This window comes from Quercus lobata, chromosome 5 (assembly GCF_001633185.2).
Source record: "Quercus lobata isolate SW786 chromosome 5, ValleyOak3.0 Primary Assembly, whole genome shotgun sequence".
NCBI classification, from domain to species: Eukaryota; Viridiplantae; Streptophyta; class Magnoliopsida; order Fagales; family Fagaceae; genus Quercus; species Quercus lobata.
Genome location: NC_044908.1, coordinates 68732217 through 68744507, shown reverse-complemented (window position 1 = coordinate 68744507; position 12291 = coordinate 68732217). Strand labels below are relative to the sequence as shown.

General features: G+C 37.3%; 1 protein-coding gene across 1 annotated transcript; it reads left to right on the top strand.

The window, feature by feature from the left end:
* The first annotated feature begins 1614 nt into the window (after nucleotides 1-1614).
* Nucleotides 1615-5712, top strand: LOC115991006. The gene is made up of 4 exons (XM_031114764.1): nucleotides 1615-2618; nucleotides 2721-4879; nucleotides 4967-5247; nucleotides 5383-5712. Exons 1-4 carry the CDS (start codon nucleotides 1615-1617, stop codon nucleotides 5710-5712), a joined length of 3774 nt encoding a protein of 1257 aa, XP_030970624.1.
* Nucleotides 5713-12291: the final 6579 nt, after the last annotated feature.

Sequence of the window (12291 nt, the reverse complement as noted above, 5' to 3'; positions counted from 1 at the left end):
TACAGTAACTTTATACAAAAGTGTCACCATTTGTATAGAGAGTAAAGAACCATGATATTAACTTTACCAGTAAAAAGTAAAAACATAACTAGTTATGTAATTTTTTTTTTTCCTCACGTCTAGGTTTTCTCTCGAGAAACCCTAGAAGCGGTGGAACACATCGCCTACCTTAGGTGGGCCTTTTTTCTCCTTCCCGGGTAGAACCTCTGCCAGTCCTTCATCGTCTTCTGCCATGGAAGACATCACTGGGCGCTGGGCTAACTTAACCCTTAACACAAAAGAAACCGATGCTGTGGACTTAGAGCCTCACGATGTTGAATCGGACAACAGTAAGGTTCTAGTAGTGAAGTTCTTCACAAAACAGCGACCTAATATGGAAGCCATCACTCGCACCCTTCGAAGTATGTGGCGGTCTGGTGGAGCTTTTGAGATCAGAGAACTTGGTTCTAACACAGCCCTACTCTTGTTTGAAGATGAAGCAGATGTGCAATGGATTCTTTTACAGGGACCTTGGACCTTCGACAAATATTTAATCGGTGTGTTTAGACCTGGGAATGATGCTGCTGTGGAGGATGCAGCCTTTGACAGAGCCTCCTTTTGGGTGCAAATCCATGGACTGCCTATACGACGGATGAATAAAGTAACCGCTGAAGCTATCGGCCAAACCTTAGGCATAGTTGAGAGTGTTGATCAATCTAGTTCTGGAGACTGCCGTGGTCGGTGTATTCGAGTTCGGATTAATATTGATATATCTCAACCCCTTTGTTGAGGTAGAATGGTGAACATGGGAGGATCAAAACCTGAATGGATATCTTTTCAATATGAACGTCTTCCTATTTTTTGCTACTGGTGTGGACTTTTGAACCACGATGAGAAAGATTTTCCAATGTGGTTGAGGAGTAAAGGGAGTTTACGAAAGGAGGAGCAACAATATGGGGGGTGGATGCGAGCTACGGTGGAGAGATTCTACAAGTCACAACCCATAACTAAGCAGGGCAGGGCCAATTCTGATCAGAAAAATCATAGGCCACATAAGGCTCCCTCAACTCTCTGACTCACTGAACTAAATGATGAGGAGGACATAAGGACAAAGAATACTATGGGGAGTAAAAATCCATTGCATGTAGATGATGAAGAGGTAATCCCTGTACCAACTAATAAAGATATTTTAACTGATCCTGTTTTATTCAATACTCACTTACAGGAAATAGACAAGGACCTGAATTTGCCCACTAATGAACCAATGATGACCTCAGAGGGAGTATGTGTCGGTCAAGGAGTTGGCTTACCCATTAGTGATCCATATGTGGCAACTACAGCTTTGGATACGAAAAAGATTCCTACATCACATTGCAAACATGGTAGCCACGTGGTTGTCAAACCAATGAATAAGGAAGATGATGCTGTTTTGGGGAAGGAGAATTTGACTGGTACTTGGAAAAGACAGCCACGGCAGAAAAACAAGTCGAAGGAAGTGCAGGAATCTCTGTTGATGAAACGAGTGAATAGGGACACTGATGAAGAGATGGGGGATGTTGAAGGCAGCAAGAAGAGAAGGGCAGTTTGTAGCAATGATTTATCGGTGGAGGCTGGAGACCAGCCCCGCCGACAACAATGAAACTCTTAGCATGGAACTGTAGGGGGCTTGGGAACCGTCCTGCAGTTCAAGAGCTTGTCGATATTGTACGAGCTCAAGATCCCATGGTGGTGTTCTTGTCTGAAACATGGTCAGATAGGGAACAGATGGTTAGCATTAAGGAGAGGTTAGTGTTTGATGATTTGTTTGTTGTCCCAACTGATGGGCGAGGGGGGGGATTAGCCTTGCTTTGGAGTGGGGGTGCAAAGGTTTGGGTGGATAGCTTTTCGAAGTATCACATTGACTCCATTGTAGATGGAAATTCAGAGAGTGCTTGTCGATTAACGGGGTTTTATGGAGAGCCGGATACTAATCATAGAATTGAAGGATGGAATATGCTCCGAATGCTTAATTCCAAACCAAAGCTTCCTTGGGTTTGCTTCGGGGACTTTAATGAATTGCTTGAGGTAGAGGAAAAAAAAGGAGGCACTCCGAGAGCTCATAATCAAATGCAAATGTTCAGAGATGTGTTGGACCAATATGGTTTTGTGGATTTAGGGTACTCAGGGCCGGATTTTACTTGGCATGGGAGATGGCGTAATGAATTGATTTGGGAAATATTAGACCGGGGGGTGGCTAATTATGATTGGTTGGCTAAGTTTCCCACTGCTAGAATTCGTCATCTGCATTGTTTTACTTCTGATCATAGACCAATTGTCCTTGCTCTTGATTCTAATGGGGAGGCGCAAAGGTGGAGAAGGAAACCCTTCAGGTTCGAGGCAATGTGGTTGACAGATCCGGGGTGCAAGGAAATTGTCACAAAAGCTTGGGATTGTAATGTCGTGGGTACTCCTATGTATGCTGCCACGAAGAAATTGAAGAAGTGTAAAAAGAGGTTGAAGGAGTGGGACCGGGATCATTTTGGAAGTGTAAAGAATAATATAAAGAAGCTTAAAGAACAATTATGGAAGGCAGAGATGGAGTCGGTCAGATCTGGGAGCTATAAGGAAGCAGCTCATATTAAATCCGAACTTTCAGTTTTGTATGAAAAGGAGGAGAAGATGTGGCAATAGCGCTCTCGTATTCAGTGGTTGCAAAGTGGGGATAAAAATACAAAATTTTTTCATGGGACAGCCACTCAAAGGAAGAGGAAAAACTTCATTAAGGGTTTAAAGGACGATGAAGGTGTCTGGCATGAAGAGGAGAACCAAGTTTCGGGTTTGCTTATTGAGTACTACTCTCAATTATTTTCAACCTCACATCCTCATGATTTTGATCGTATCCTTGACGGGGTTGATACAATTGTTACTGAAGAGATGAGGGTAGAGTTAGTACGTCCTTACACTTCTGATAAGGTAGATGCTGCTATTGAGGAGATGGCACCTTTGAAGGCTCCAGGGCCAGATGGTATGCCTCCATTATTTTATCAAACCTATTGGTCGGACGTAGGAGTGGATGTTCATCAAGCGGTCCTGTCTAGCTTAAATTCAGGTTCTATCTTGAAATCTATTAACCATACTTTCATTACTTTGATTCCAAAAGTTAATAATCCAAAAAAGGTCTCAGATTTTAGGCCTATCAGTTTATGTAATGTGATTTATAAGATTATTAGTAAGGTGATAGCCAATCGCCTTAAACCTTTGCTTAATTCCATTATTTCAAAAACACAGAGTGCCTTTACTGCTAATAGATTGATTACTGATAATATCTTGATAGCTTTTGAGTCTTTACACCATATGAAGACTAATTGCACAGGGAGGAAAGGTTTTATGGCCCTAAAGCTTGATATGAGTAAGGCCTATGATCGAGTGGAATGGGTTTTCCTTGAGAAGATTCTTTTGAAGATGGGGTTTCAGGATTCTTGGGTGGCTTTAATTATGGAGTGTATTCATACTGTGACTTATTCAATCCTTGTTAATGGAGAGCCGAAGGGTTTAATTACTCCTTCTAGAGGCTTAAGACAAGGCGATCCCCTCTCTCCTTTCTTATTTTTGTTTTGTGCGGAGGGTTTAAATGCTATTTTCAGAAGAGCAGCCTTGGACGGAGAGATTGAGGGTTTTTCCTTATGTAGGAATGGTCCAAAACTTACGCACCTTTTCTTTGCAGATGATTGTCTTATCTTTTGCAGATCGACATTGGAGGAGTGCCTTAAGATCCAGTCACTGTTGGACATCTATGAAGTGGCTTCAGGCCAGATGATTAACAAGGAGAAAACTACGCTATTTGTCAGCGGAAATACAGAGACACAAGCGCAAAATGCAATCAAAGTGGCACTCAATGTCCCTGCCATTCAACACTATGAAAAATACTTGGGGCTTCCATCCTTTATTGGCAGGGAAAAGAAGGCTTGTTTTACTAAGGTGAAAGAACGAATATGGGCGAGGATGCAAGGATGGAAGGAAAAGCTTTTGTCTCAAGCAGGAAAGGAGGTTATGATCAAGGCTGTAATTCAATCCATTCCTACATACTCGATGAGTGTTTTTAAATTGCCGATCAGTCTTTGTAAGGATATTGAAACAATGATTCGCAAATTTTGGTGGGGGCAAGGTGATTCAAAAAAAATACATTGGGTGAAGTGGAGTTCCTTGTGCTCTTCTAAGTCGATTGGTGGGATAGGCTTCAGAGATATCCAAAAGTTTAACAATGCTCTTTTGGCTAAACAAGTATGGCGGTTGATCCATCAAAAAGACACTTTGCTCTACAAGGTTTTTAGTGCGAAATACTTTCCTCATGGGAGTATTATGGACGCTTCAGTTCCTCAAAAGTGTTCATATGCTTGGCGAAGTATCTTACAAGCTCGGGAGGTCATTGAGAAGTGTGCTATCTGGCGTGTGGGCAGTGGTCATGGGATAGATGTGTGGAAGCATAGATGGCTCCCAAACCCGACCTACAACAAAATTATTTCTCCAAGAAGAGAGTCTTCTGTGTCTTGGGTTAGTGAGTTGTTCTATCCGGATACTCGAATATGGGATCCGAGAAAGCTTGAGGAAAATTTCTATCCGTGGGAGGCAGAGATGGTAAGTCAGATTCAAGTCAGTGCTGGTAGTGTCGAAGATCTCCTGGTTTGGCCCCTGACTTCTGATGGTTCCTTCAGTGTTCATAGTGCTTATAGATTCCTGGCTTCGGAAAATTTTAGCTCTCAACCAAGCTCTTCCTCAGGTATTGAGCAGCAGCACTTTTGGAAAAAAATCTGGAAGATCCGAGCCCCTAATAAGATAAAACATTTCATTTGGCGTGCGGCAAAAGACGCGCTTCCGACTAAACAGAATTTGCGTGCTAGACATATTCCCATCGACGAAACCTGTGATCTTTGTGAGGATCATCAGGAGACGTTGCTGCATAGTTTATGGCTGTGTGACTATGCTTAGTTTGTTTGGAAGTCTGATCCAGGTTTTGCTCCCTTGTTTCAGAAATGGTATCGATCGTTTCGGGACTTGCTTGAGGCAGTGATGCTAAAATATTCTCAGTTTCGGGTTGCTCTGTTTTGCACCACAGCTTGGAGTTTATGGCAGCGGCGTAATAGGCTCAGGGAGAAGCAGCCATCATGGACTCTTCACGAGTTGGGCAGCCGAGCTAAGGCTTATGTTGTGGATTTTCTCAACGCGAATTCTCAGCCTTCACAGGGTTCTTCTTGGAGTGCTCTGGTGTCTTGGTCTCCGCCGATGGAATCGGTATACAAATGAAACTTTGATGCGGCCTTCTTTGACACGTCTGGTTGCGCGGGTGTTGGAGTGGTGTTTCGTGATTCCCAAGGCCAAGTGATCGCAGCTTTGAGTCAAAAAATTCCTTTGGTTCAATCGGTGGAGCTGGCAGAGGCTATGGCTGCTCGTCGGGCCCTGTTATTCGCCAAAGAGCTGAGTTTGTTTGATGTGGAGATAGAAGGGGATTGTTCAAGGGTTCTTGCTGCTCTGAACATGGCGAGGAGCTGTAGCACTTTATTTGGTCATGTGATTGATGAGTGCAAGAGTCTAGGGGCGTCGCTCCGTTCTTGCAAGTTCAATCACGTTATGAGGGAAGGGAATAGGTTGGCGCATGCTTTAGCTAGGAGAGCAGTTATATCTGCAGACACGAATGTATGGGTAGAATTTCTACCTAGTGATTTGGATAATGTATTCCAATCGGATTTGATTCAATAAAATTTCCTTACCTTTTTCTCAAAAAAAAAAAAAAAAAACTAGTTATGTAATGTATTATAAGCCCAGATTAAAATATTATTATTATTTTTATATGTGTTTTAATAAGTATTACTGTTTATTAAAAAAAATAAAAACTTAAAACATAATTGCATAAATAAATCTCAATTGAAATCAAGTAAAAGAAATCTGTGGTTTCATTCAAAATAATGGGCCTAAATTCCTTCAGAGACAGTATTATACCATGGGCCCAAGCCATTTCCTTGGGTATGTAAAAAAGTAAAATACCATACTTTACCCACTGTGTGAAAATTTTGAAACGTCGTCTATGTCGGTCGGTAGGCCATTTAAACTCTCTATAGTTAATTCTAGGCTGGTCCAAGATACCTCAGAAAAGGCCTGATATGGACAAGGTGGGCCTAGAGGGCCCATGCCAGCAGTGTGATCAATTATGGCCTCTGACAAAAAGTTCACATAGAGGTCAAAGAAAATTTTGGGAAGGATATCATGCTGAACTTAAAGCATGCCAATACAAAAGGTAGGTGCTATTGTGCCAGCTCTTTTCTTTGGAAAAATATATATAGGATCAAACCATTTTGTGCCACCGCTCTATTGTATTTTTGATGTGGTAGAGTGTAAGTAAAGATCTATATAAAAGTGATATCTAGTCGGTGACAATCTCATTTTCTTCAACCCCACCTCCAGAAAATACATATGGTGCCAAATAGGTGTGGCAAATTCAGGGAACGTCGCCTTCTTCCACAATCACGAATTCACCACCAAAGTGAGCCATATTTGAATTTGAGTGGCCCAGTCATATATTGTGGCCCTCCCATTCCAAAGTTCTTTGTTTGTCTATGCGATTGGGGGTGTTTATAAAGAGATGCACATTAAAACATATAATGCACTATTCATTTTCATATTTGATTTTGAAATAATCAAATAAATAGAAACAATCATCATGTAGTGGACTCATATCTATTGTAAAAAGAAACGTAATTACATGATGTGCACTATAACACATCAATTTTGTTATCTATTCTTATCCGATCAATTATATATTTGTTTTTGGCTAGTCAATCAATTATGGCTAAGTTTATGTTTTTCTTTTCGTTCATAAAATTTTGATTTTTTCAATTTTGTCCTTCTACTTCATATTCATCTACAATGTAATCCTACCTTCTTCTTCCATGAAAAGACATATCGGTAAGTCTCCAAAACAACTTAGTATTTGCATTTAATTACCTTCTATTTAAAAATAAATTCTACAAATTAATTGTAACAAATAAGAAAGAAGGGTGGGTCGGTCAAGATTAACTGAAATAGAAAGAGAAGAGGTAAAAGAAATAAATATGGTTTTTGTTTAAAAAATAATAATGCATTATATTTTGAAATTTTTTATATTTATGTTTAGGAGGTGGAAATAAAATTTTTGTCATTTGGGAGGTCTTGACTGCTTGACAACCTTTTTTTTTTAAATGGGATTATGAAAGTGGGAGAAGGATTACATTAAAAACAAATTGAAAGTTGAGGGATGAAATTGAAAAATAAAAATAACACTTTAAGACAAAAATGAAAACACATAAACTTAAAAGAATATAATTTGTAATAACTCAAAATTATTTTTTAAAAATAAAATAAAAAAATCGCGCGCTTCAAATTATATAATTCTTGTAATGATTCAAATTTATATTTTTATGATCATAAATAATTAAGACATGAACATGATAACTAATTATAAATGCTGCAATACTATTTCCATTTCTTAATTATTTTATATATATATATATATATTTTAATAGTAAATTCTTATATATCTTTTGTAAAATTATTAATCACTAGATTTTTATTTTATTTTATTTTTTTTGTTTCATGAAATGAACACCTCTTCAAAACAAACAGAGATAATAATGTTTGGTCAATGTGGTTAAGTATGTGTGAATTGAGTTATCTCAATACGAGAGTTGTGCCTCCTCCTAGAGGAGATAAACCCAAAAGTCCATTCAATGGGTTTGACAAATAAATATATTCAAGATCTTCTCATTTATCTTGGTTTCCCTATCGACAAAACTTCAACTTGGTTTGCTTTGACATTTAATTTGGAATTCGTTATATAGTTTTCAGAACCAGCTTTTATTTTTTTGGACTAGACAGAACCAGCCAATAAAAAGAGGCTTATCTGCTTATGAAAAATATTGGGGGACAGAAGGAGAGATTTTTCAAACAATATTAATTTCTTCCACGCAACGTGGCATCAAAAAGTGCAGGTTAGTCACCGTCAGCCTTATCCTATTGAAAAGGCCTAGAGGAAAGGTTACAGCCAGGTTGTTCTTTAGCTTGATAATTATTTTTTTTTTTTTGGAAGTTTTTTTTAGGAAGTAATTAATTCTTTTAAATAGTAAATATAGATAGGCTTTTGCCTTCAACAAATCTATACCATGGTTAACATGATATGAACAGATGAAATTTTTATTCAAGAGTTTTATAACTCAACTGATTAACACTTTTAAGTATTTTCAAGATATTCAATGATTAAATCTCTCATTGTCTATTGTAATTGTTGAATTATAAAAAATAAAAACTAAGATTGTTATAAATATTAGCAATCAACCTAGATAAGGTCATGACTGGTTTGATTGACCAATCTTGTGACATTATCTATGCAATAAAAGTATCAACTACCTCAGGAAACCTGACTCATGTGCTGAACCTAGTTCAATTCGATGGGTTATGAACATATATGAAAAAGTACCTGGGTCAAAATTGGGTGCATGATTTGGGAAAAAAAGTATTTTGGGTGGTATTTGGTGCAAGAAAAATCCATCCGACAAATCCAACTCATCCAAATATAATAATATATATTGGTTATTATTTTTTAATAGATATTGCTCTTTTAAGGTGAAGGGATTTTTATGATCCCTTATGGCCTTCATATGATCATATCTCTCTCTCTCTCTCTCTCTCTCTCTCTCTCTCTCTCAATATTATTTAATCATCTATGAGAATGAAAACTTTTATGAATCATGATAAAGTAGACACAGTCACACAAACAAAAGTATAAGAGCATTAATCAAGACACCAAAAATATATATAGCTTCAGAGCATTAGCATCAGTTGCTCTAAAAAAAATATTTTAACATATTAAAAAGTTACTTAATCTATTTTTAACATATCATTTGACAATATACTTCACGTCTCATCTCTTGCTTTAACTCATTACCATTGAAATAACTAAAATAAAATCATCCTTTTATTAAAAAGGAAAGGGAAAAGAAAAAAGAAAAAAATTCAACTACAAAGTAAAAGACTAACTTTAAAAAAGAAATAAACTCAACCACAAAATGAGAGACACGACAGGTGAGAGGAGAGAGAAACTGAAAAGAAAATTAAAAAAATAGCATATGGTACTGCACACTTTTATATGTAGGAGTTCACCGTACCAAATGTTAAAAAGTTTTAGCATAGAGGACATCTAATAGAGCAAATTTTTTGCTCTTCGGTGAGCTAAAATACTAAATTAAAATGCTAAAATTTAGCATTTAGTACATCAAATACTAGTGCTCTACACTCAGCTAAAATAGAGGCACGAGTTATGCAAAACATATGAAACTTCGATTGTACCAATAGAATTGTGTTGTGGTTGAGTATGAGCTAGGATTTGCTTAAAGATGATGAGGTTATGATTTGTTCAAAATGATTATCTTTTGCTCATATCTTTGCAAGATAATGAATTTTTTAGTGAAACTATTCTATTCGAAAGTAGACATGTGGCTTTAAAATGGACATAAATTTGACTTAGTTTGAATTCAAAATAACCATTTGAAGTTGATGTTACTATGATGTTCGGAATAGTTCGTTCTATCTTATTAGATAATCGATCACTCAAGCAAAATTGTTAAAATGAATTTGAAGGTCCCATGACTTAATCTATTGATTTCTTATATAAAATCAACGCTTGTTGCACAAATTGAGAGGAGAGAGAGACTGCCATACAAGAGAAAATCTAAAGACCCAAAGCTCCTTCAGTCTAAACACTTCTAAAATCCCCTCTTTAGACTTTTTCTCCTTCTAAAATTGTTAAATATTAGTTATGATATATTCCATGTTGAATATGCTTAAATAGATGTAGATGAGGAAAGTATAAAATAGGAACACAAGAATATTAGAGTTACGTGGTTTAGCCTTATAGCCTACATCCACGAAGGAAACCCTTAAGGGTTTCATCTTTTTTATATAAGAATGTAGTACAAAATCTATATTACAATAAACTATAACATGAGTATATATAGCAGACTAAACCCTAGACTAATAGACTTCTAGTACAAGTACACACAAAGTAGAATTAGGCTTGAACCAATGCTAATGGACTAATATATCTTTAACAAAAACCTTTCTCAAATTTTCCCATCTCAAAATGAGAGACACGACAGGTGAGAGGAGAGAGAAACTGAAAAGAAAATTAAAAAAATAGCATATGGTACTGCACACTTTTATATGCAGGAGTTTACCGTACCAGATGTTAAAAAGTTTTAGCATAGAGGACATCTAAGAGCATTCTCATCAGCTCTCTCAAAAAAAATGTCATTTTAACACGCCAAAAACTCACTTTATCATTTTAACACATCATTTTACAACATACCATTTATCAGATGTTCTATTTTTCAATTCTATACATTAAAATAATATTTACTACACATTAAAATAATATTTACTACACATTAAAATAATATATTACCTCCTCCTCCCTATCCCTATCACTACTATCATCGTCGTCATCATCACCAACGGTCACCACCAGCACAAACACCGACGGCCACCACCGGCGCCTTAAAAAAAAAAAAAAAAACACAACCAGAGAGTGAGGCACAAACCCAAACCCACCACCGGTACAAGCCCACATCCACCACCGGCACAAATACACATCTGCCAACGCCGCCTCAACCAAAAAAAAAAAAAAAAAAAAAAAAAAAACCAGAGAGATCACAAACCCAAACCCACCACCGCACAAACCCACATCCACCACCGGCATAAACCCACATCCGCCAACGCCCCCGCAAAAAAAAAAAAAAAAAAAAAAAACAAAACAAAACAAAACCAGAGATCGGCACAAACCCAAACCCACCACCAGCACAAATTCACATCCACCACCAGCAGAAACCTTAAACAAACCACATCCCAAATCCACCAAATCAATTATAAAATTAATTACAATTTACACTTAAAATCATAAATTGAATCAGCACAAATCCTTTTTTTTTTTCTTCCTTCAGTGTTTGTTACCTTTCAAGAGCGACAAACCGTCTCCGTCGCCATCGCTGATGGAAGTGGGTCGAGCCCGGGCGATCTCTGTCTCTCGGCGTGGTGAGATCGGCGTGGCGAGACGGCTTGGCGAGATGGTGTGGCGAGATGGCTTGGCGAGATGGCATGGTGAGACGGCGCGGCGAGCCGGCGAGGCGAGAATGCCAGACACAGAGAGAGAGAGAGAGAGAGCGATGGGTTGCAGACGAAGTGACCGAGAGAGACAAATGAGGGAGGAGGGAGAAAAAACGAATTAAATATAGGTAAACAATGATAGCATTTTGTTCCGTACCGTCTCATATTTGAGACGGTACTGTAGACGTGTTCTATATTTTTTGAGATATAGAACAGCTGATGAGAGCTTATTTTTGTACTTGGTGTGTTAAATGTGCCAAATATTTAGCATTTGGCACATTTAACACACCTGATGGGAGTGCTCTAATAGAGCAAATTTTTTGCTCTTCGGTGTGCTAAAATACTAAATTAAAATGCTAAAATTTAGCATTTAGTACATCAAATACTAGTGCTCTACACTCAGCTAAAATAGAGGCACTAGTTATGCAAAACATATGAAACTTCGATTGTACCAATAGAATTGTGTTGTGGTTGAGTATGAGCTAGGATTTGCTTAAAGATGATGAGGTTTTGATTTGTTCAAAATGATTATCTTTTGCTCATATCTTTGCAAGATAATGAATTTTTTAGTGAAACTATTCTATTCGAAAGTAGACATGTGGCTTTAAAATGGACATAAATTTGACTTAGTTTGAATTCAAAATAACCATTTGAAGTTGATGTTACTATGATGTTCGGAATAGTTCGTTCTATCTTATTAGATAATCGATCACTCAAGCAAAATTGTTAAAATGAATTTGAAGGTCCCATGACTTAATCTATTGATTTCTTATATAAAATCAACGCTTGTTGCACAAATTGAGAGGAGAGAGAGACTGCCATACAAGAGAAAATCTAAAGACCCAAAGCTCCTTCAGTCTAAACACTTCTAAAATCCCCTCTTTAGACTTTTTCTCCTTCTAAAATTGTTAAATATTAGTTATGATATATTCCATGTTGAATATGCTTAAATAGATGTAGATGAGGAAAGTATAAAATAGGAACACAAGAATATTAGAGTTACGTGGTTTAGCCTTATAGCCTACATCCACGAAGGAAACCCTTAAGGGTTTCATCTTTTTTATATAAGAATGTAGTACAAAATCTATATTATAATAAATCATAACATGAGTATATATATCATACTAAACCCTAGACTAATAGACTTCT

Coding starts and splice junctions, on each gene's coding strand:
- LOC115991006 (XM_031114764.1), top strand. CDS start 1,615: ATGAAACTCTTAGCATGGAACTGTAGGGGGCTTGGGAACCGTCCTGCA. Junction 2,619..2,720: donor AAATCCGAACTTTCAGTTTT/GTATGAAAAGGA, acceptor AGCCACTCAAAG/GAAGAGGAAAAACTTCATTA. Junction 4,880..4,966: donor TATTCCCATCGACGAAACCT/GTGATCTTTGTG, acceptor AGTCTGATCCAG/GTTTTGCTCCCTTGTTTCAG.